Source organism: Zosterops lateralis (assembly GCF_965231275.1).
Source record: "Zosterops lateralis genome assembly, chromosome: 4".
Lineage (NCBI taxonomy): Eukaryota > Metazoa > Chordata > Aves > Passeriformes > Zosteropidae > Zosterops > Zosterops lateralis.
In genome coordinates, this window is record NC_139765.1 from 20,604,181 (window position 1) to 20,629,586 (window position 25,406).

General features: G+C 42.7%; 1 protein-coding gene across 2 annotated transcripts in view; it reads left to right on the forward strand.

The window, feature by feature from the left end:
• The window catches only part of ABTB3 (ankyrin repeat and BTB domain containing 3), a gene marked incomplete at its 5' end in the record, with an annotated part of 191,772 nt that extends 169,543 nt beyond the window's left edge, over positions 1 to 22,229 (forward strand). For both annotated transcript variants that reach the window (XM_083859561.1, XM_083859562.1), the window contains 6 exons: positions 11,511 to 11,616; positions 12,401 to 12,503; positions 14,259 to 14,340; positions 15,286 to 15,354; positions 18,298 to 18,411; positions 20,852 to 22,229. In XM_083859561.1, coding sequence (XP_083715687.1) covers positions 11,511 to 11,616; positions 12,401 to 12,503; positions 14,259 to 14,340; positions 15,286 to 15,354; positions 18,298 to 18,411; positions 20,852 to 21,061 — 684 coding nt within the window. In that variant the 3' untranslated portion in view covers positions 21,062 to 22,229. The remainder of the gene's footprint in view (positions 1 to 11,510; positions 11,617 to 12,400; positions 12,504 to 14,258; positions 14,341 to 15,285; positions 15,355 to 18,297; positions 18,412 to 20,851) is intronic.
• Positions 22,230 to 25,406: the final 3,177 nt, after the last annotated feature.

Genomic DNA, 25,406 nt, shown 5'->3' on the forward strand with positions numbered 1-25,406 from the left:
TGGTTTCAAGAGTTCATGAAGATGGTGATAGAATAAATACTTTGTGTACATCCTACACTGCAACCCAGGCCAGATAGGTTTCAGGAAATCATTCCAAATCCTAGGATTTGTACATTCCTTGTTCTGTACTCGCTTGGGTTAGTGTATGTTCATCCAGAAACTACCAGCAAAGTACTGTTTGGTTTGAAAGTTGATATGAAACTAATCATATTGAAAACTTAACAGAGAATAAGTTTAGGGCTTGTAATCTAGGATGAGGCGTGACTTTAGTTGCTTTTCTCTTGGGTGACTGAAGCTAAGGCCAGCAATCATCGTTATAACAAATCATTTACGTAGGATTATACCTTTGACGCATCTAGGTTTTCCACAGTCTATTGTAGAAGACCTGGGAAAAAATAAGACTGCTACCTTCTGCTTTGAGTTCACTTAGAAACCTAAAATATGGAGAGGCAAAACAACTGAAGTATTACAAAAACCCCTACACAAGAAAGAGGAAATCTGTGCTGATCCTTATGCCTGTCCCTGGGCCTGGGGGAACTGCCTGTCTTCGTGCATATTCACAAACACACAGTCACACACTGTTTCATAGTCTTAGAAGAAATAATTAATCATTCTGGGACACTGTAAGGGTTTACAAATTGTCTACAAATGTTATGAGTTATTGTGGCAGTCTTGTCCAAATAGCCTCTTACAAAGCTCTCCCAGACTGAAATGAGGAAAGAGACTATGCAACCCTTTGGAAGGAATCTACATAAATTCATTTGTAGGAGAATAAGCCAATAAAAGTTCTCCCTGGTTACTCCATAGAAGGCAGCTGAGGAAAGCTGAGATTTAGAGGATCTTCTGTTCCCCTTCTCTGGAAGGGCTGAGAGCAGAGATTTTTGTGTATACCCACAGAATGGAAATCTCCTTTAAGAGCTGCAGAAGGGCTATAACTGTGGTTCACCTCCCTGTCTTGACAGCAAACTGCATTTTGTAGAGCTCTGGAGAGAGGAGCTTGATTTTCCCACACAGACATCCTTTTCCCTGTGAGTTGGAAACTTCAAGAGAGGTTATGACTCTTGCTGAACATCACAGTCTGGCCCAGTACATTTTGTTAATAAGTTTTTCAGGGCAAAAGGTAAAAAATAAGCAACTAGGAAGCAGAGGGCCACTTAGCAGTTCTTGACTGATGTAAAACAAGATTTCCCGTTTGCTACATATTGTGATGCTCAGTATATTTTAATTGCATGGCAATTTGCACCTAGTAGAAATGGCATTTTGTGTTCCTATAAATAGTTCCAGCTATCCCATAATCTCAGAACAATTTACTAATATTAATGAGTTAAGACATGGAAGAAGATCTTATCCTCTCTTCACCAACAGGGTAATTAAACAGTCAGATTTTAAGTGTCTCGTGGAGTGACAGTCCCAGTCTCAGAGGCTGTGATAACCTGGATAAGCCAGACTGTAGTTCATAGTTTTGAGTAATTTAGTGAGAGAAGCTCCCCAGAAATTGCATGGAAACATAAGGGCAGGTGTCAATGTAGTAAGCAAACTTTCTGCCCCCACCTTCTACTTTGTACTCATACGAAATGTTCTTGCAGGTTCCCAGGCCATGCCAAAAAAACGGCCAAATGCTACAAATATGAAGGTATTAAAGAAAATGTAACCAATACCTACAAGACCAGTGTCAGATATGAGGAATCCCTTTTGTCTTACAGATAGTTTATGAAATGCCTGTTTCTAGAGGATACAGATGTGAGAGTTTACATGGGAGCTGTCCCAGCACTGATGCTGGTGACAGGGTGGCACTCCATTCTCATCTATGTGCCAGGATGCTGACAGTAGAAACAAAAATAAAATTTGCAGAAGTCCTGATGCTGTAACACAGAACAGCAACAAAAATTGGTGAGTCAAGCAAAACTGGCTGAGCTGAAGTCCCTGGGTTTATTGCCTTTCTTCAAACTATGAAGTTAGTGGGGGAGAACAGTGAATAGGCTGCATATGGGTTGTTCACTACTGCACTGAAGCCCTGGAGTTAGTCTTCCAAAAGCACAGATGAAGGTTTGTTACCCAGCTCCTGGTGGCTTCCAGTGGAATGGAGCTCTTCCATTTCTTTTCATCCCTTTAAATGTCTTAAATCAGCTGCACCGTTGAGAATTGCATGGAGAGTGGGGAAGTAGCAGTATTTCCATGCTGCTGAGGCAAAGCTGTGAGAACAGACAGAGATTCGCTCTGCAGTCGCTCCTTCAGTGGCTCCTGCTATCCTGCAGTGGGTTTGGGTCATTACCAAATTAAAGGCCAGGGTCAAGGTGCTCTGGAAGAAGCAACATCTGTGGCAAAGAGATGGAGAGCTTGGTTTAAGGCACTAAAAGCAAGCAAAAGCCAAATGATGAAAACTCTTGACACTAAAAATGTTGATGACACATGATGGTTTTGAGATGCTTCATGGCTAGGAAAGGCACTGCCATTTACGGATGGATTCAATCTCTTTGGAAGACAAGCACACAAACAGATCCTGCTAGAAGTGGTTTGGACAGGGCTGTGTGAGGCAGAAGCCAGAGAGTCACTTCTGAGAGTGAGTAGCCCTGAGCTAAACTTTAGCTGCTGTGTAGAGCAGAGTTGAGTTTCTCAAAATTAAAATTATGCTGGAGATCTTACTGTGGAATAATGATAGGAAGATACAATTGAATTCCTGCCTGTTGGTATCTGTGTTGTGCTCTTCATGGCCCGGGAAAATTCCCCCAAACTCCTGACTAAAAGCTTTCCTTTCCCTCCAGCTGAGGTTGATATTTGCATTGCCTGAGCTTGACTCTGAGCTGGAATGCCCACCTGCCCCATGTCAGAGGACTATATTTACCTAAGGAGTGGATATGCCTGAGAGTGCCCTTCCCCCAGTAGAGGCTTTTAAAAGAGCTGTGTAGAGGCTGCATCCAGGTCCATGGGCTTGTAGTGCCTAAGTCAAGACTTGCAGGTCAGCTCTTCTGTTTTTGCAGAAATTCTCTTAAGGATAATACACTGAATGTGCAGAGATGTTTCTATGTCCTCTGTATACAGAAATACTGGAGCTGTTCAGTTTGATCTTGACATTTCCACAACCTGTAAAGGGAGACTCAAACCCAAAACCTTGGAAGTTAAACAAAGCTGGCCTTTGGAGGAAGTTGGGTTTAGGTTTCCACTCCAGGGCTCTGCATAACACCAAGTTGTCATTAAATCACCCGGCTCCATCCATGTAGACGGACCAGCACCATTGCCAGTTGTATGAGATCATGAGCCAGTTTCATCCGCTGCTTTTTCTGCCTACAGCAATTTACATCAACGTGTCCTTGGCCTATTTTTTTGAGAAAATACACAATTTTTTAATTCCAAATAATCTCTCTTACAGCTTTCTTCCTTTCCCCCGTAGGACAGGTAAGGAGCTCTTTGCCATTTCTTTGGGTCATGTGCGGTGCGGCCATGCATTGCTGAAGTGCATGTGTGAGTCCACACGTGCATTGAGCACATGTGCTAAAGGACTGTCTGAAGCTCCTAGAGGTGCTTCACACCAGGAAAACTTGGCTTAGGACTGTAAGTGTTTCTGCTATTGTATTGTCTAAGACTAAATCAGCTTGAGAAGTTGTAGGAGCCATCATTCACTGCCATACCTTCATTGCATTCTGCAGCTCTATCTTCATCCTTCCCATCCATTTCTGTCTGTGACAACATGTTTATTTTACTTAGTTAATTTTAATATTTAGCCCATTAGTGAGGTGTTGGGCAGCTAGGCTTGTTGAAAGATGCAGGAAACTACTTTGCAAAGATGCTTCCTCATGATTTAAAATTCCTGCAGCTTTGCAACATTTACAAATGCACCTACAGGCAGCTGAAGAAATGCGCAGGAGTGCACAGGTTCTTTTGGAAGGCTGAGCTGTTTGAATAACAGCCATCAGTCTGCTGTTGACAGTTATCAAGAACAAATAGCAATTCTGAACAATAACCAGTTTTAAAATTCCAAAAAGATTCAGGCACGTGGGTATCTTAAAAAATCTAGCCTATATGGTTTAAAAGCTAAACTACTGTTTCAGCAGTAATTTCTCCATTTGGAAGCCAAAATCTCTTAAAAGGAAAGTTATGGAGTGTTTTTTAAATATATCTTTTCAGAAATAGCCTCTGTCACAGATGTGCTAACTTCTGAAAAGTATTTTCATACCTCCATCAAAAAGGAGGCAGTAGGAAAGACTGAAACATCTGCCTGTTGTGTTCCAAGAAAACTTTCAGAAGCTGAAGCTTGAGATGAGCATTCTGTTTCTCTGTTACTGGGGTTTTTCTGGATTTGATTCTTCTAAAACAAATGTTGGGAATGTTTTTCCTTGAAAAATGTCAACAGACTCAGCTCATGTGTCTGTTCTACTAAGTCCAGGCATGGTGGTCAGCAAAAATCAGTATTTCCCAGGGTCTGCATGTGACCTAGAAAGTGGCCCTGGAAGACAAAGGATCTAGAAATTTCCACTTTTTTCCGTTGCTTCATGGTGGGCTGAAATGAATGTTTCAGATGAGCTTGTGTGAGGCTGTGTTTTGTTGTGTGAAGCCAGGCTGCCCTGTTCTGGAGGAAAGGCTATGGGTACAGAGGAGAGGTGAACCCTACATAGCACTGGGGCAGGCACTGTCATAATCATGTCATAATCACCCTGGGAGGGTGCTGTGCATATTTCTCTTACCCGCAGACCATCAGGAAAGACTCCTTGTCTTGTTAAACTGCTTTCCAACATAACACTGAAGTTTTATTGTAATGAAAGATTTCACTAGGGTATTTGTTTCCCGCATAATATTTTATTTTTCTTGAAAAAATTAACACCTGAAAATGAAATGTTTTGGCTGACAGCTGAAATACTTCAGCTGAAGAAAAATGTGGAGTTTCCACAGAGGAGACAGATACACAAAACCTGCACGAAAAATAACCCTGAAGACATCCCAGGATGCTAAAAGGTCTGCTTATGGATTCCATGGAGTGGCTAATGCCCTTCTGTGTGTCATCCAGTCCCCAGCCAGCACACGGTGATCGATATTTTGGCTGGGACTTGCTGTGATTTAGTTAGTCAGGTTTCACTGTTCTCAAGCAACTGCAGTGACCTGTAGCATTGCCCATTGTCACTTGTAGCACTTCTGTGTCTGAACAGTTCCAAGTAAGGCAGACCCAGGTTATCCACAGATGTATATCCTGCATTCTGCATGTGAGGTGCGAGTGCCAGGTACCAAGTGGCATGTTAATAACACACCGCTAACCCCATCCCGTTTTGTAACACACATTCAGCTTGGTACTTACTAACATAGGTTTGATTTTGTCCCTACCCCTGCTACTTTCTAAAATGTTTCCCTGCCAGAGGCAGGAACCATTTCTCCATTTACAATAAATAAATGCCATGGATGGGGCACCTGCCCTTTTCTGGGCTCTCACCCAGGGATTAGATTGTGCCCATGGATCTGAGCTTTTTATATACAATGCACAGCTCTGATATAAAGAGCCTTTTGAAAAGGAGGCTTGGCGGCTTTCCCAGAAGCAATGGAAGGGTCCATTTGTGCCTTACCTGTGATTAATTCTTGATAATTGAGCCCAGCACTAACAAAACCTGTTTTGTTGTGCAATTCACTGCTTCTAACTGCAGCTCCAACCTCTGGGGCTCCCCTCTCTTTCCAGCTGTTGACTAATATTAATTATGTGTATGCTGCTTAACCATCTAGACGTGATCATCTGAAGTGGTATTTATTTAGTTTTGAGGCATTTGATGAAAGTGAATTATGCAAGAGGACAGTAGTGGGAACACTGTGCAAGGATGGAGACAGTTCTGAGATGGCAAAGAAGGTCTTAGAGTTTGAGAAGGTCTCAGGAATGGGAGGCAGCAGAAAGCCCTCTCTGTTACTTCACTCTTTATCATCTTTTTCTGGGAAAGGGGAGCACAGATGGAGGACTAATTCAATGGTATCCCAACATGTCATGGATGAGTCCTCGGTGGGCTCAGGGTATCCTAAGACTACCACTGCTGGAACAGCTGCTGGGGACTGAATGTCAGATGGGTGACTGGAAACAGCACTTCTGCCACTCTGCAATTAGCAGAGAAATGGGTCCCCTGAGTATTCTCAGGACCAGAGAAGATACCTTCACCAGTGTCCCTGTTCTCTGAACAGTGTGGTTTCTCAGCTTGCTGGGGAGATGTGTATTAGCAGGCAGACACCAAGCCCAGAAGAATAAATGTTACTTTTTCTGCCTTAATGTGGTGACCTTTAGGTTTTTGGGCTATGTGGTAGAGGAATTTGAAGGCCTGGCAGACTTAGGGTAAAAAACAGCATTAATGGAGCTGAGCTGGTGAGGAAGACCCCAAAATACTGCTTGGGATTTCAGTGGTAAAGAAAAGAAGCCCGACTTGTTACCACTGTAGAGGGCAGCCACATGGAGGTGGTAGGGAGTCTGTAGGCTGGTAAGAACTAAGCAGTGGGGTTTGAGCAATCTGCAACACACATTTTACCCTGCAGAGTTTGGGGCATAGACATGTATCTTGCGCAGGTGTTGGAGAATATTGGCTGTGTATCTCTCAGTTGTGTCCAGTACCTTGTAGGAACACATCCCAGAATGGCTATGCTGCATTGATCTGTGTAACCTGGAATGGAGCAAGCTCTTCCAGAGTGTTTGCTGAAGCCTGGAGCAAACTTCCCTGAATCCTGCCACAGACCTTTATCAGATGGACATTCAGGAAAAAATATCCTTGCACTTCCCACCCAGGTCGTCACCTCTTCTCAGATCAATCAACAAGGCATCTCTGGTCCAACAACTTGAAAGCCTCTAGCTTTGCTTCAAAAGAATTTATTAATTCCCCTCACAGTTCAAGTGCATTCAGCAGGACTGGGGAATTCCTTTAGATCTCTGCTGAAGAATGCTTTTAAGTCAAGGGACTGCTTGTATCTACAAAGCAAAGTTGCTTGCTCACCAACCAGCTCTCTGCTGGAAGCACCATCTCCCTCAGAAGACTTGTTGTTGTTCCCTGTTCCCCCTTGCCTATCTGTAAACTATCCCATGGCTAGGTAAATATTTTTATTATATCCTGTGCCAAGCTTTCTTCCCCCTCCCACAGAAGATGTGCGTCGGCTCCCTTTGAGTGCATATGAACGCCCATGCCTAAAAGGAGGCTGGCCTCACTCCAGGTATCAGCCTCACACATCCTGGCACAATGTTTTCCAACATCAAACTGTGACAAGAAAACACACTTTGATTTGCTTCTCTAGTGTTAATCTTGCCACCCATAACTGCTGCAGTGAGCTCTTACAGATGGGCTTTCATAGTTAGGTTGACAGGATGAAGGATAAACAAAGAAGAATTTAAGCACCATCTTGGTGCTTAAATGGGAGCTTCTGAGCGCCTCAGTGTGGGCACTGTGTGAAGGTTGAGTAGGCTGAATATGTCTTCTTCTCTTCCAGAACACTGCTTGTGCCCCAGATCATGGACTGCTGCAGAAGTTCCAGTTACTTCACAGGCAGCCCAAGTCCTCCAAGAGCAGGATTTGGCTTTAAAAAGCTAATTTATTCCCCAGCCATCCAGTTGCAGAAAGGGCATCCGTTTTCCCTCTCCTGTTTCTGCCTGCTTTATTGGTAAAAGTCAGCAGAGGCACTGTGTGGAGCAGATCCAGGGCCACAGCCCTGTGAGCTTGGCTACATGGTAGGGGTGTGGGAAGCAAACTTGGTGTGCTGTAATAAACTACCAATCCCCTCCCTTGCTGTTGTTGGTTTGCAGTGATTCTAAATAAGCACATGCTTTAGCTTTCTTGCTGAGCATATTTTTTGACTTTTGGATGGCATGAGATGTAAGTATTTAATGTTACCAATAGAAGCCAAAGGTCTCCAGCCTCCTCTCTGCCAAATGAGGTCAGGGCTCTGCACTGGGGTTCGAGAGCCACTGTCTGTCTGATGGCCCTGCTGTCTTTGATATGTCCATCCTAAGGACTCTTTTCTCTTTGTCCCATCTCTGTTCTATGTCTTGGGGTTTTTAAGCATCTCTCATGTAAGTGTATCTCATTTTGAGCTAATTAGAGCTTAGTTTGCACCATTTTTTCACAGGCTTGTGGGCAAAGTGGTTTTTTAATGGGCTTGCATCTGCACACCACAGAATTGGTGACCCAGGGAGGTTGCAGCACCTCACGCGTGTAGGCAGGCTCCCATGGGATTGTGTGCAGGCACGACAGATTCTTTATGTTGGTTGGACTTAATAGTAGGGGTCCCCTTCTCGCAGTTGCGTGGCTGAGTTTGGCCTGTCCTTGCCTGGTCTCGATGCAGCCAGATGTCCTGTTCCATGGTGCTGTGGTTTGAGGTGAGTTGGGCCTCCAGCTCCTAACAAGGCACTGCAAAGCCAATACCCTGATTTTCCAGCATGTTCCCACAGACACCCTGGAAGAAAGAGATTCATTGTCTTTATTGATACATGCGTGTGTTTTTAAAAAGCTATTGCATAGGCACAGCTGTGGCTGAGACTGGTGAGTTCATGGAACCCACTAAAACCTCAGTGACACAGACAGGACCTGTGCAACCTGGCAGACTGGGAGGGGGCTGCCAGGAGCTCTTCTCTTCAGTGCACTTTGCTTTTATTCATTGCAGATAAAGGTGAGCATTGTTTCTCCTATCCAGAAGCTTCCCTCCACTCTAACCATGGAATTGTCCCCATCTTCTCTTGTATTTTCTGGCTTCTAGCATCTGCCAGATCCAACTGGGAGCTGCCCTACTGGTAATCAGCATCCCCCCGGATGCACTCCTCCTTAGCTGACTCAGTTGGCCCTGGCGCTTCAGCACAGCCCTTCCCAGCAGAGAAAAAATTTCTCTTTCTGCCCTGCCTGTCTAAAGCTTTCCCTCCCAGCCCTCCTGGCAGCTGAGTCACTTCCTTCTTGAAATCTGGCCTTAAATCTTCTTTTCTCTTTAGCTTGTGGTTCACTCCCTTTTGTGAGGAGCTTTTCAGAGTTCCAGCGGGAGGATGCCGAACAGTGAGATGCTCCTGGGGGTGAGACACCATCTTTGTCTCAGAGCTACAGCAGTGAGCCCTTCTCTGAGGACTGGGCCCTGTGCCTGCTAAATGGTCTCTCTCAGTATGAGTATTTCTCTTATCTTAGCATTTCTTTCAGTGCTACATCTTACATAGTAATAGGAGCCAACTCCTGCCTGAGGGCAAGTGCATGTAATTTCCTTTGACATCAGCATGTGCCTATGAGGGAACAGCTCTACCCCTTCCCACCCTGTTTGATTAGATTCAGTAAGAGAGTCATTACAGCATCTCTGCCACTCCTCCTTGTCACTTGTGGGATTTAAGGAGCACTTCTGAAACGTGCTCAGAGCAAGGAAAGGTTTGATTTCTGCTTCTAAAGCCTGGAGATATTTTTAATATCACAACTACACTCATCAAATTTTTATACTAGGATTCTTTTTTTGTCCCTTACGTGCTTATTTCCTTTGCCTTTAACCCTCTTATGTCTTAAGTGCTTTTCTGATAAAAATGAAATTTAAAATGTTTATCCTGTAATGTAACAGTGAAAAGCCACCTCCGTGGCACCTCCTCCCAGACCACCTTAAAAACAAAAAGAGCTCCATTCAAAGAAGCCCGGCACCGCGTCCCCCCCACCCCCAACGACGGAGCAAAAAGGACCGGCGGAGCAGCCCGGCGCTGCCGCCGCCAAGGACCGAGAGAGGAGGGCTTCAAAGAGAGGCGAGGCGTGGGCCTCGCCCCCGGTCTCCCCCCCTGCTCCCAGGGCGAGTCGCTGCAGCAGGGCTCGTCCCTGCCGGCGCTGTGCTGCGGCGTGGCAGCGGCAGCCTGAGGCGAAAGCGAACAGAGCCGGTGCTTCTCCCTGCCCACAGCGGAAACCCCAGTGAGCGAGGCTGTCCGGCCCCGACCCCCGCAGCCAGCTGCCGCCGGAGCGAAAGAAAGAGGAGCCGGCCGCCCCTCCCAGCCCCGTCCGCGGCCCGAGAACCGGCGCGGGGGAACCCAGAGCCGCGGAGCCGCCCGCCCCAAGCCGGACCGCCGCCCCATTCCAAAAGAAAGAAATCCACTCCCACCTCGCAAGAACCGGCCCGAACCCCCGCAAACATTGCCGCCGCTGTGAGGCAGCGTGAGACCCCCCGAAACGCCATAACTGCGGCAAAACTACCACGCGGTCATTAGAGCCTCCAGCCGCCCGCCCCGGCTGATCCCGCATGCAAATAAAGGACTCCAGGTGCATCTCGGGATACGGTTTAACACCAAAAAACCCTCATAAAATAAAAACCAAGCAAAATTGAAACACACAGAAACCAATTCTAAGCCGTGTGGACCCTGAAGTATCAAAAGAGCTAATTTCTCTGGTTTTGCTTACTAGCTGTAAGTTAAAAAGACCAAACCAGAGGTGAAACCCCCGAAGAAAACAAAGGAAACTCAGAACTCTGGGGTTGCTCCCAGCGAGGGCGAGTTCTCCAACTCTGTTGAATTGCCTGCAGCAGAGCTGAAAAAGACCCTCCTCCTTCATGGCGCACAGGCAGCCAAAAACCCCTCGAGCAAATATTGAAAGAGCTGATTAATAAAGGCGTTTTAAGGAGATTAATATTTTCTCCGCCCATTTTTATTCATAACATTTTCCATTTCAGTTTTCCTGGTGTGGAGAGACTCACCAGCCAACAGGGCAGTTAGAAGATGTCACTATAAATTAACAGTGTGGCACTGCTGAACTTGTCTAGACTTGCTCCAATTATCAGCAAAGTGTGGGATAAAATTTGCCAAAGCTTTTAAATCCTGCTTTCATCTGAGACTTAGATAGTTAAGCATTAAATCTGTTTCACTACCCTTGCATCTTAGGCATACAAATACTCAAGATCCTTAGGAAAACATCCTGTGAGTGCCTTGCCCCCAGAGCTGGGGCAGGAAGGGGTAAGGCCAGCGACCAGATCTGGTTCTATGAGGGTCTGGTGGCTTCCACAGCATAGTGGTGCCCACACTGGTGCCAGAGGTGTAAGAGCATAGTAATGAAACATTTGGGATTAAATGAGTGACTGTGGCTGTGGTGCTGCAGTCACTCTGTAAGGGAAGGGTCTGTTTGTGAGACTGCTGCACTTAAAAATGTGTGCAGGCTATGCAGCTGCATCTGTCTGTAGCTCGGGTTTTCTAAGATGTGATCAGTGACCATTTTCTAAAGAGCAAAAGAAAAGTCATTTTCCAATACAATAAGTCTGCAAATAAAATGAAATCACTGTAAATCATTGTAAAGGAACTTTGTTTTCGCAGAGGGGATTGGGCTATGGAATTTTTTAGGCAAAGAAGACTTGCCATCCAAGGAGAAGAATTCTTCATTGAAAATTATTTGTACAGGAGACATAGCAATCAAGTAAATAAGAACTACAGTTTCTAAAAAATGCTAATAATCGTAAGCTCTTATTTTTAATCAAGCTTCAGCAATCACATTTTTCGCCTTCAAAACAGGCAGCTGTTGAGAACAGCGTAACATGTCCTTTGTATACTGATCTTATGTTGTATATATTTGTTTTCTTTTGCGTAGAACGAGGTGATCAGCCAGCAGCTCTCTGTCATTTTCACTCACTGCTATGGACCCTACCCAATTCCAAAGCTTGTGGAAATTAAGCGCAAGCAGACCTCCCGCCTGGGTAAGTGTGACTGCAAGACCTTCACCAGCTCTCCAGGGAGAGAGCTGTGGGAAGACTGTTGCTGACCAGGTGCTTGAGGGGACCACAAGTCAGAAAAATCTCAGTTTGAAAGAATTAGAAGGAAGGGCCCCAAACTTAGCCTGACCTAAAATTCCCACTGACATCAGGAGGATCATCAGGTGCGCTGGAGTGGGACCGTAAATCTACAAAGATTTGTCTGTGTTGCTAATTAGGCTGGGATCCAAGCCTTGGGCTTGGAGGCAGGTGTCCAGATCTCAAACCCCCCTGGCTGGCTGCAAGTGATGCTGCACTGGCACAGCCCTCCCAGCTTGGTCAGCAGAGCCCAGCGTGTTTTCAGGGGACTGAGAGAAGACCCAAGCAATTTTCCAGGACCCTCTTCCCATTGACAGAGACTTCCTCACACAGGGAGAGTGGCTCTATGCTCATAGGCCCTATTTGTAATAGAGTATAAATGAGCATAGGGCCCCCAGCATCTGCTGAGCTGCAGTTTGCTCTGGGTAGCAGAGCTGGGAGGCTATGCCAGCATCACATGGTGGGGACAGCTGGCTGTCATTGCAGCAAAGGTCATCATGGACTTCAGAGCTTTGATTTCCATTTGTCTGAACTCCATGTGGTTGTCTCAGGCTGTCCAAAATATGGGCTTTACTCACTAAAACCAATATTCTTCTATTCTATGGCTTTCTTTTGTCAAAACAGTATGTTCCAGACCTCTTCCAAATTAAAGTTATTGGCTTTTTTTGTTTCTTTCTTTTTGTGATTCTAGATCCCCATTTTCTTAACAATAAAGAGATGTCAGATGTCACATTTCTGGTGGAAGGAAGACCATTTTATGCACATCGAGTGTTGCTATTTACTGCATCACCAAGGTAAAATAGAGATACATCTCAGGTTTTTAACAAAGATAGAATTTGATTTTGTGGATTTGTGGGAGTTTTTTTGTTTGTTTTCCTGCTCCAGTTCTTTGAAGGCTAGTGGTCCAATCTTCAAGTTTTTCTTAATCAGAACATCCCCACAGCTTGTTTCTGGTTGATCTGCCAGACATTTAATGAGTGCTTCTGTCAGCAGATTTTCATCCAGTGAATGATTCATGCTTCTGGCCATGTATGTGACTTCATTCCACTGAGGCACATTGGCATGGTGCTTGATACTGCACCCAGTTCTTGACCATACAGAAGTCGTGATATTTTGATTCTTAATAATTTGTCTTATGAGTGGCTAAATCTGCCTTGCATCAGTTTCAGCAGAAAAAAAAAGCTACTATCACACAATTCATTGAGAGCATTTGACAACTTTTAAATAAAATTAAATAGCTGTGAAACATACCATACTGTATCCAAAGGCAGTATTTATAGTCAGTTTCCTGTGCTCAGAAGGCTGAATGTAGATTACCCAGCCCAACCGAACCCAAGAGCTGCTCACAAACATTATTTGTATACAGCTGTATAATTCAAGGTGTGCTTTTAAACAAATCTTGCTGGCCATAACAGCTCATTTTGAGATGTGGCAAGGACAAAGCCCCGTGTTGGCATAATTTAAGCAGTATATGGGAATTGATGCTCGCCATGCTGCCAACCCACAGCACAGAGTAAAGAGATTTGCATAAAGTAACTGCAGTACCTGACCCTGCCTTCAATTAAGAAATGAATATTGGGGTTTAGAGCTTCTTGGTAGATGTACAAATATGTTCCAAACTCTAGCTTTAAGCCTACTAAATTATGTTCATAATAGATTATGGCACTAGTGAAAGCAAGTAAATTGTTATCTGTATTTTAATTAACAAGATGCAGTCCTGATATGAAAAAGGTTACTATACAGCAAATGCTGGTCTTGATAGGTAAGCCAAGCTTTGAACTACTGCTGGAAGGTCAGATGGATTATCAAAGAGAGGAAGTACAAGGGCAGGTGTTTCTGGCAGCACATTTCCCATTTGCACCTTCTGATCTATGGGAATACCTGGTTTTGAGAAGTAGATGGTTACGTATGTATATATCTCATATAAGTCTGCAATTATTAACTAAAAACATGCAGTTTTTTTGTCCTGAAACTTGTATCTGAATTTTGGGTTTTGATAATCAGAGAGCAGCAACCTATCTAACCAGTTTTCTCTCCTGCCTCTTCTTACACATTTAGACTGAGCATGCATAGAAGCATTAAAAAAATCTTAGTGTTATTTTTTTAATATTTTGTTCCAAAACATTTTTAAACCAGTATAATGGACATAGGATAAAATTTATTGCCTTCAAAAAAGAAAAACATTCATGTTTTAAATGCTGCAAACCTTCATAAAAGATCATGTTGCCTTCAAGAAAAAAAAATTTGGTTCTGTAATATGCATCATTAGAATCTGAATTTTGGATGTACATTTTATTCTATTGTTATATTAGATATATTTTTCAAAAATTTCAAATTGAAATCTTCTAGAGAGAGGCTTATTCCTTTTGGTTTGACCTTTATGTTAGTATCTAAATCTTCATGCTTTTTGGTGAGAAATACGTTCATTTCAGTGTACTGTTTTTGCAAGAGTTGATGCTGTCATTCCACTGCACTTCCGTACTGTTTCTATTGCATTTTTCCCCAGAGATAATTGGGCTGATATTTCAATTTTGCTCCTTTTTATTTAGGTTTAAAGCATTGCTGTCTAGCAAGCCCTCATCTGATAGTACTTGTATTGAGATCAACTATGTGAAGTACCCTATCTTTCAGGTACAGTCCTCATGCTGAATTTGAATGGAACTTGTAAGAGGAATACCCTGTCCAAATTAGTACCTATGTACCTGATAAACCAGAGCAATGGTTTCACAAGCACAGGCTTCATCTCTGTTTGAGCACTGCAGAGTGCTATTGATTGCAAATGTACCCCAGCAGATACAGCAACATGCATTTCACTACATGTGTTGTGCACACAAAGCACGGCCTGTCAGCATAAGGCATTACTTTCTGTGGTTGGCTTTCTGTATTTAATGGACAGGTTTGGAAGAGACACGTGTCATTCCACTCATTAGCAGTGCTCTCCAATCAATTTTTTGCCATGAAAAGGCAGAGCTTGCTCTCTGTTCTTGTAGCATGTACATGGATATGCTTCCCTTGCTTTGAGCTGGAGCTCAGGCAGCTCCATGTATTGACTGTTACCGCTGCACATAAATTCCCAGCTGCAATAACTGGTGATTGGTACATAGAGAGATCTTAGCTGGCTTGTATTACAGTGCAAAGCCTCCTCCACCTCTTTCTTATCATCCATGCATGCCCACACACAGCTGGATGAAGGTGGCCTTTGCCAGGGAAGGAATAAGGGAATAACCATTTTATATGCTGTGTTTGCCTGAATCAGTGATGTACTTAACAGACTGGGAAATACACTGAAAATTCAAAATGAGTTAATCAGTTTCCTGCAAACTGTTTGGAGCTCACCAGGAAATCCAGACAATTTGAGGGTGAGGGTTGAGACATTAGACTACCTGTGAGAACTAAACACTGAACTTTGCAGAGAGAGAGAATAACCAAGTATATCTTTGAAATCAGGAGGCTTGAGCCATTTTTACCTACAAATCTGTGGTGGTGTTAGGAGAGCCTCGGGTATTGCCTGCATTGTCCTCTGTACCTCTATGTCTTGGATTGGTTTTTGTAAACACTCCCTTTGTTTTATTACAGCTGGTTATGCAGTATCTTTATTATGGAGGTGCAGAGTCACTCCTGATTAAAAATAATGAAATTATGGAGGTAAGAGACATATATTTAATTGCAGTGGGAGCGATGCTGACTGATGTTTGTACCATTCACCCCGAGGGTACATGGCCACTGGGCAAGACCTGAGCACTCCTGTAAGAGCCAGCAGTGCCTCACCCATAGTGCCCAGGCTCTCTGCAGTCCTGTAGGAGACTGGGAGACTTTGCAAATACCTACTTAGAGGCAAAGCTGGTGTTACCAAATCTGGAACCAATTTCCAGCAGCTTAATGTTCCATCCTCCCTATCTCAGCAGCTTCAAAGCATCCAATTTGGTTCCTCACGTGGGAGAAGTCTTGGGCATGTGCTGGGCTTTAACCTTGGGAAAAGTCGACAGGAGACACAGTTCAGTTCAATTTCAAGTATGTGACTCTCAAATTTTAGGAATAAAACCATAATCTGCTCTCTGACATACAGAGACTTCTTTGCTCCTCTCTCACTAGATGTAAAACATCCAGGTGCTGTTGTGGCCTTTTGCAAAAGGCAAACCAAGCCAGCTGGAGCTGACTGAACCTTCAGTGGAGCCATGCAACCAAAACCTTATGGATGTTAAGTCATCCCCTTCCAGATACTGTGTGCCATCATTGTCAGCTATGATCAGCAAAACCACTCCAACTATACAGAACTAAGATATATTGAGCAGATTCTTGATAATCATTAAGGGACTTTTCAGGCAGACAAAAAGAATGCAGGTCAGTAAATACTAAATTCAGAGCTAATTAAACAGCTGGTAATCATCAGTGCCTGCCACCATGATCACAGGATCATAGAATAACTCAAGCTGGAAAAGAGACCCATAAGGATCATCAAGTTCAACTCCCTGCTCCTTGCAGGGCTATGTAAAGTTAAACCATATCACTCAGTATCATGCAGATCTGCCTTGAACTCTGGCAGGCTTGTGCACTTCCCTGGGGAGCCTGTTCAGTGACTGACCACCCTTTCAGTGGAGAACCTGCTCCTTATGGCCAATATGCACTTCCCCTGGTGCACCTGCTTTCCATTCCCTTGTGTCTTGTCACTGCTCCACTGTTGCCTGTGTTATTCTGTCCCTATAATACTACAGTCTGGCAGCCAGAGGGTGGAACTGGTCAAGACTGAAATTACCCCCTCTCTAGTGAGGCAGTGGATTTTTAAGTAAGCATACCCACATTGACTTCCGGAGCTGTATAGGAAAATTTCTCTAATTCTCTAATTCACTCAGAGTTTTGAAAGACCTCCTGAATTTCTAACCTTTTCTAAAATAGTGAATCTAAAACTAGGCAGTGCAGTGGCTTTATGGAGATGTGTGTGTTACCACCTAGGCTGTTAAAAAGCTTGTGCTGCATTTCAGCTGGCAGCTTGCTCTACTTTTGTGACATCTCAAAACTTCTGAGACTCCAGAATGTATGACTGATTGATTGATTGATTTCTTCATAACAGATTTGGCCATGGTTCCTCACAGTTTAAGGTAATTACAAACTAGCACATGACTGCTTGAGCCACAGAGGCAGCTGGAATAGGAATTGGCTTTATCTTTCAAAACTGCATTTAGTAACTTGCCTTATTACAAATATGATAACAAGAAGCACCAGAAATACTCCACAGGAATCTTTGCTGCAATTCATAATTGGGGCCAGCTGGCTGCTATCACATCAGCACTGCAGATTTCCAGCACTTGGATTTATTTATGGGATTAAAGTAGATCTTGAGCAGACTGCATAGGAGAAGTCAGAATAATGTCATAAAAGTTTCAGGGTTTTGTTTGTTCCTCAGTGCAGCATGAGAGGTCCTTTGTGATGCACGTGTTAGCTTTTTTTTTTATGAGTCCCAAATAATAAGAGCTGTGTAAAAGCCTGAATACCTGAATAAGTGCTATTTAAACATGTGAACAGCTTGGCCTGAGGTCTGGCTGGGCTACAGCAAGGTGTCAAGCAATGAAGAACTCCAACCTGCTTTCTAAAGCAGACTAGAGAGCCAATGACCTACCATGGAAAGACAGAAAATGAAATTACTTTTCCCTGCTGTAAAAGGAGAGAAAAAGGATAATAGAAGAAATCTTAACACTGCTGAAATCAGTTGGAGAACTCAAAATTCAAGCCGTTTTCACCCCACAGGCATGCAGAGATGATAAGGCAGTGCCAGGGTAGGCAGTATAACTATAGGGAGGATGCAGGGCCAAAGAGGGAGGTCACTGCTGGTGTCAGGAGAGGTGTAGTAGAGCAGTGACAGCCACATGACACTTACATGAATGATAGCTAAGCATTGCCTCACAAAGCTGGTTCCCACCTCTCTGAATTCGTTCCTTGGAGTGAGATGGACCCCAGACAGTGTTTCAGTGCTCCTGGCCTGGAAATCCCCTTACAGCTGCTCACAAGCGAGGACAAGGAGCATATGGAGATCTCATTTGATTCCCTTGGTCCTGCTGAAGTGGCAGATTTGAGGTTTATTGTCTCTCAGGCTTGAGACCGCCCAGGATGGTCATCATCATTTGGTTTGAATTCCTCTATATTTTTGATCCTGACCTTCCTGCTGACTTCTCCACATCCAGGTGCTCTGTTTTGATAAGATCTTGGGGAACAGTTGAAAGTTGAACTAGAGCTTTGGGTTTTGGGCATGTATTTGCAGGTCCCCTATTGCAGAGTCATGTTTGCAAAGTGACAGAATATTCTTCAAACCACTGTTTCCTTTTTCTTCTTGTCTCATTCCAAAGTCAGCATGTGCACCTGAGCAGTCTTTGGTGTCCTCTCTGTGTATAGATTCCCATTGTGTGATTTAGAAGGGATTGCAGAGAGTTAAAACAACCAAGCAATCGTCTCATTCTGACTTCTTGTCAGTATTTTCATGCTAACTGAAGAAGGGCAGAGAAAAAATATAATGAAACAGTAAAGAAGCAAGCTCTGATTCTGTATTGCTCAGCAGTTTTTGACTATTTTTTCCATGCCTTTTGGGTTTTTTTTTAGCTTCTCTCTGCTGCTAAATTTTTCCAGCTTGAAGCTTTACAACGACACTGTGAGATCATTTGTGCAAAAAGCATTAATACAGAAAACTGCGTGGATATTTATAATCATGCCAAGGTAAAAATAGCTGCATATGCTTGCATGTTGTGTGTCTACCATCATCCTTGTAGGTCGTTTTATTATAAGTAGTTATATATATATATATGTAGATATGTCATACGCTTAGTACATTTGTTTCATGTTTAAGATTTGTCATTCATTTACTGAGACTGATTAATAGGTACCTGGTATAGTGACAATCCAAAATTAGGTAGTCTAAGTCCAAGGTGGCAGCTTCTCAGCCTCTTTCCTGAGCAGTTCAAACTCAATTTGGGTGTACCACTGTGCAGGAGATCTATCCCTCATTCATGGCAACACAGACTGCTGAGCTGATTCTACAAGAATCACTAGTGAAGTAGGCATTTCTGCTTTCACCTTCCAAGATGCATTTTTCCATTTCCATTACCTGTTTCTTCCTACCTGAAGCCCAGTGGGGTGATACACTCAATGCTGGTGACACCTTGTCAATATATAAAAATACCACATTGTGGAAGTGCAATGGCTCAGAGCCTTGCAAGGATGGTAATGAGAATTTTATGTCTTGGAGAGTTTCTTATTGGAATCAAATTATGTACTTAGCTTGTGAGGTTGCCTAAGTCATTAGACACAAAAGCATGGCATTTCTTGTCCTAGAAAACCTATTTTCACACATTGGTGAAGGTGGTTACCACATTGATTAGTTTCAGTTTTTTCCCTCCTCATGTGTAGTAGTTAAATTTTCACTTGAAAGATAGAAATGATGCACAAATAAGTGCAGTGAAATATTCTTCAAGCATTTCTTAAGAGATTTTTTTCCCTTAACTTGCATGGTCTATACAAAAGATAAACTGATGCATTGTGACATGGAGTTTTGATTGAACAGAGTAGTCCTGCAGATTGCTCCAAACCCCTGCAGATCTGACCTCCATTCCCATCATCAGGTATTTCCTACAGAGAATAGTAACATTAGGTCTTCATGTACAGACAACATGGAATCAGTGTTCAAATTAGTACAAAGGTCCACATAAAAAATAAGCAATGAGGTATATCTGCAGATCCATTTTATGGAAGAGAAAAAATTTACAGTGCAGGAATCATTTGAGAAATATTTGGTTTGTCTTCTAAGTCACATGCAAACTTCTCAATTTGTATTGCTGTCAGTAAAAACAATAATGTTACTTTAAAATCATATTTGCTTTGAATTGTGAAATGGGTCTGTTATTTACATCCTGATTGAAGAAAATTCTTACATGCTGGGGCTTAATAAACCCAGCGGCTAAATGCAGCTCCTGGTTTGCCTGTAAGAGCCCCAACCTGCAAGTTATTTGTGCCTGCACCTCCCAATGGAAGCAGTGGAAATGAGGTGCCTGGGTGGGTTTTGCAGCCAGTCATGTTGGCACTGCTGTGTGTAGGGCATTGCAGCAATAGCCAACCTGGCTGTGCATGAATTTTGACTTCTGGAATTAGTTGGGTTGGAAGGAATGCTTAAAGATCGTCTAATTAGAACCATGGTCAGGAACACCTTTCTTGACCTTTGCTGCTTTGCAAGCTCATTTGCATCTGCAGATCACCTCCCTTTCCAGAGGGGGATGTGTGAACAGGCTGGCCCAGAGACACGTGGAGCACAGCCTTTGTCATCAAGACTGAAAGATGCTGTTTGGTGGATGATCTCTTGCAGGGCCAGGATTTGGGCTCAGTGATCTTTGTGGGCCCCTTCCAACTCAGCATATTCTGTGATTCTATAATGTGGATTTGGTCATATTTACAAATAACAGGCGACTAGGGAGTACTGATATCATTAATATCCCTATGAGGTTTCCATTTTTAAAATTGCAGTCATAGAATTGTAGAATACCAGCTGGGAAGGGACTTCAAGGATCATCTGATCCAACCTTTCTTTGCAAAAATACAGTCTAGAGAAGATGGCCCAGCACCCTGCCCAGCTGAACTTAAAGGGTCCAATGCTGGGAAATCCACCCTTGCTCTGGGGAGATTTTTTTCAATGGCTGATTATTTCCATTTCTCCTCAAAGCATGAAATTTTGCATGACAGTTTTCTGTAGTCATATCCCCCATCCTTGCTAAGGACAGCATTCTTGAAACATGGTCTGTAATGTTTTCCCAAACCTGTAGTTTTAGGGTGAAAACCTAAACTTTGTATCATGAAATCATGGGTCTGGTAAACTCTGTGGTAAAACTCCCATCAATTTCCAAGGGAGCAAAGCTTCAGCCTGTGGAATTTTATTTCCCCGACAGCCAGGGTCATTTAACATGGAATTATTATGAGAATCATCAGCATAAAACACTGTTTTATTAACTCCTTCCTCTCCATATTCATATCTGTAAGCAAGCACATTTTAGACTGTGCCTATCTAAAAGACTTAGCTTGTGTATTTGTTTGCTGTGCAGCTCTTATGCACTGTATTTACTGCCTGGGTTTTATCAGAATGATTATCTTTCTCTAATTTCACTTCTTGTAGTTCCTCGGCGTCACGGAACTATCTGCCTATTGTGAAGGCTACTTTCTAAAAAATATGATGGTCCTCATTGAAAACGAAGCTTTCAAACAGTTGTTGTATGACAAGAATGGAGAAACATCTGGTCAGAATGTACTAGAGGACTTACAAAGGACGTTGGCCACAAGGATTCAGTCAATTCATTTGTCTTCTTCAAAGGGCTCTGTTGTGTAAAGCTGAGGAAGATGGTAACCCTCTAATCAAAGACCCTGCAAGTTAAGCCTGCTGTTGCAGTTGCTCAAACCTGTTGCAGTTGCTGAAATGACTACAAAAAAGAAAATGTAAAAAATTCTACGTCGCATCCAAATAGTTCTGTTTCGGCCAAAGGTGCTGCGCTGGGGCTGTGTCCCCACCTGCATGAGAGAATACAGAAGACAAAGTTCCTCCCTATTTTTGAGCAAGCTGGGTACGAGATTATCCAATGAATTGCCCTTGTACTCACATGCTGAACACAAACCTGTTTGTGGAGCTTGATGCCAACAAAAGCCGGAACTCACATCAGTGAACAGCAGAAGTCCCTGCGTGAAGGGTAGTGCTGGGGAACACCCAACTGATCAATTAATCATTTAAGTCAGATTTGTTCCAGTGTTACACAGTTAAGAACTATATCTATCCCAGAGTCCATTCTCTCATGTATTTAAGAAATGTAAGAACTGTTACTGCTATCCAGAAAAGATCAACTGTATTAGAGAGTGGGTAAGACTGTTATAGTTGAGGAACTATACTAGCAGATTTTTAGGGGTGGGAACTTTTTAAACTGTTCACAAAAAATAATGGGGTGGCCTTGTAGTTTAAAACCTATTTCTTAAGCTTAAAATTTCATTTTCAACAGAGCTGTGTTTGAGAATCTATGTAACATGTTTTGATTTTTTAAATGGTAAAATGTATATTGTGTAAACACATGTATGATCAATTTTTGCCTGTATTCCTTCCTAGGGTGGTATAATCTTGCCTAAGAGGCTATGGTTACATCAAACAGGCACATTACCCAGACTGTCTCTAATACAGTAGTTGGGGGGAGGCAGGAGAACTGCATGCTACTCATGATTTGGGGTTGAAATCAATGACAAACTCAACAAACATGTGTTTGCATGGTAACTGTACCTGTGAAATTTTATGTTCGTGCTTTGTTTTTCCAGGACAAATGCAATGTTCCTTCTTGTCAAACTTCATTTGTGAAATGAGCTTATGTTTTTTATCTGGTGCAATTGGCTGCGATATGATACCCCTGGAGCTCCTTCTTGAGATGCTGATTTCTGTTTGTTGCAGTGAAGAGATAATAACAGATCTTTACTTTAGTGATGTGTGGATATTTTGCTACTGGACAGAGATTGTGTCTGAGTTAGACTTTTTAAAATTATAATTAAATATGTACTATAGAATGATTTATCACTGTATCCTGAGAATGTATAGATAATCTACAAATGCAGGGCTTGGGTGGGGTGGGGGTTGTGATTCAAATGTCAAAGCTTTGTTTATTTTGCAGCATATTGTTAGCAAGACAAATCTGCTATGTGCCATAACATTCCAGATGCCCTCTCTCTGAAAATCACAGTAAGAAGTAGGCAAAGATGTTGCCTTCTCCATGGCAAAGTGACATTAATATATTTATTTTCTAGCGTGCCATTCTAGGAAATCTAAAAGTTTGCATGTTAACCTTGTTTTCTTTTGTTGAAGCAGCTACATCAGGTGCCACTTCCATGTTCCAGCTTTTGACATGCTCAGAGAACAGTTTTGGCTTTAGTTATCAGTAGGAAGCTGTTTTATGACTCTGAGGTGTAAATCCTCCTTTGAGCTTGGTCTTCTAAAGCCTCTACAGTTTCTGCAACAAATAACAAAATGTCTAAACTGCCACTAGCGTTGCAGAGACACAGCATATCAATTAGATACTGTTTTCTGCATGGTAGATGTTCACTCAAGGTGTTGTCTGGAACTTCTAACTAATGACTATTTCTGTGTAAATGTTGTGATCATAGAGAAGCGAGACCATAGTTAATACAACAGCAACACAGGGGTGCTTGTTGTTGTTTGGTGTGCCTTCTCATCCATGGAAACCCATCCTTCTATGACAAAAATAACTAGCTAAGAGCAGGCCTCACCCTGGAGCCTCATAGTTTAAAATAGCAAAGTTTTTCAAACAACAATCATTATATTAAATGGGAGGGAAACACTGGTAACTCCATTCTAGTCCTTCTTCTGAGTTGAGAGTATCTGTGGTAAAGTTCACTGTGTTTCTTTCAGCAATTAAGGACTTAATAGGGCCTTTGGTAGCTGTCACCATGTTTGGACACCCTGAGCTGTTACAGGAAGAGACTGCAGCTAAGGATTTATACAGGAATAACTTTTGCCCTTGGAAATACTGGTAATAGAAATACCAGTAATACATCACAGATGTATAGCTGAAGGAAACCTTAAGAAAAAAAATCCTAACTTCCAATTCTTTTTTGACCAGTGGTCCCCAGGACTTTTGCCAACAGAAAAGCCAGCCTGTGTAAACCTGGTATTCATTTCTCCTGGAAGCAGCCAGCAAACCTTTGTGGATCCACAAACCAGAGTTTGGAAATGGTGATTGTAGTCTGCCTCTCCTGGATGTGAGGCTGGGTGAGGTCCAGCTGAACCATGCCAGACAATGTGCAGCTTGCAGACTCTTCAAAATCCATTCACAGGGATCCCTTCACCACTCTCATAATCAGAAGGTTTTCCTAAAAGACTTCAGAATTTCTTCATTGCAAATCAAGCCACGTTTCATTCAAGTCCTGATTGACAGGAAGAACAGATGATCTTACAAGATCTTTTTAGAAAGTTATTCTGTCTATGATAGGAATTACCCACCTTGCATCACTAGTATAGTCTTTCCTAGTTCCTTTGTTAGTGTTTTCTAGATCTCTGATTTTTTGCTGTGATTCCCCTCATGGCTTCCCATTTTCCTCAAAATTTCTGTATTTCAGCAGGAGTTTTATACATTAACAAGCAAAGCAGAGAAACTGTTGCATATCAGAGAAACTGATATGCTTTATGTAAAGCATGTCAGAAAATATATCTCCAGATATTTTCTACAAGAACACCCCATGGCTGACTTTGATCTAGGCTGTCTTATAATTCCTGAGGGATTCACTGCTGCCTTCCCAGGAGTTCCATCTTTATTTGTGCATTTGTTTACTACACCTTTCAAAGTATACCACTTTCAAATTCTCTTTATTAAATTTGTTCTGCTCTAATCAGGGCAATTTCCCCACTTCATCAAGATCAATTGCAATTCTTATCATGTCTTCTATCCTGTTTCATAATCACCAACCTTTATTATACGTGACTTCATGCATGGATTCTTCATTCCATTAATCTGGGGCTGGGGGGAAGGGCTCTTGTCATTTTAATCTAAAAAGCAATGTGAGTTTCAGTGGGTGCCCATGAATACCATCCATATCAGATAAGGCTCTTTCCAACAGAGCATTTTATTAGCATTTTTTTGAGGCGTGGTTTTATCATCTTAGAAAATAAAAAGCTTTCTCTTCCTTTAGTCTTTGTATGAGTTGCAATAATTTACACATTCTGAGGCCAAATATTACCTCCAATATTGGTAAAATGGAAAAATTACAACATCCTTAGAAAAACTTTGGATTTTCTTTTTTAATCAGAATTTTCCAGTCTATAATGAGTGAAGGTGCCTTTCCATCTGTTATTGTTATACTAATCCACTGCTGTAATATTTGAGGACTTACAGACATCCTGTCCCTGCTTCATGACAGATCTTTCCTTATATCCCTACACGGTCCTCCCTCAGTTTCCAGAATTTCCTCACATTCCCACTTTGCTTCATGTACTGCCTGCCCCTTTCCACACTTCCCAGTTTTTTTTTACTCTAGAGCCCTGCTGGATTCCTTCCCAAGCCCAGAAGTGGTATCTGTCTTGTCCTGAATAACTGATTTTCCAATAATCTCCAATAATAGGCTCAAGAGCTGGGAAGAGAAATGGCTGGGGAATGTAGGAGGGCAAAGGTTTTGGACATCACAGGGGAAGGCTGACATTCTTTTAATTTCAAATTTCAGCACTGTCTACTTGTTTCTCTGATTTTGCCCTGATCTATTCCTTAGGCCTGCTGTCCTCTAAACACAGCTGCTGGCCAGATGCTCTCTGTTCTGGAACAGGGCCAGCTTTCTAATGGCTAAGACTATTTTTTCCCCATCTAAAACTTCTGCCTGCTTGGTTTCCGTTCTGGAGTAGATTCGTGCAAATGTCTTTTAAAGACAGAGAAAACATCTTTAAAAAGGTGTGAAGGTTTAGTAGTCAGGCTTCTATTGGCACTAATGAGATCTTGCCGAATCCTTCACATGCTGCTTTGGACACTGAGCCTTTTCCCACTGAATATCTGCTGGCTTCATACCAAACCTTGCACAAGTCCTGGATGGGCTGTAGTGTGTGATGTGCTGGGGGCTTTCATAAATCCTAGTTTTGTTTCAAAGCATAGCAACATGTGCTGCTTTTTAAAGGTTAGAAATAAGAAGGGAAGTTTGCCCTGAAA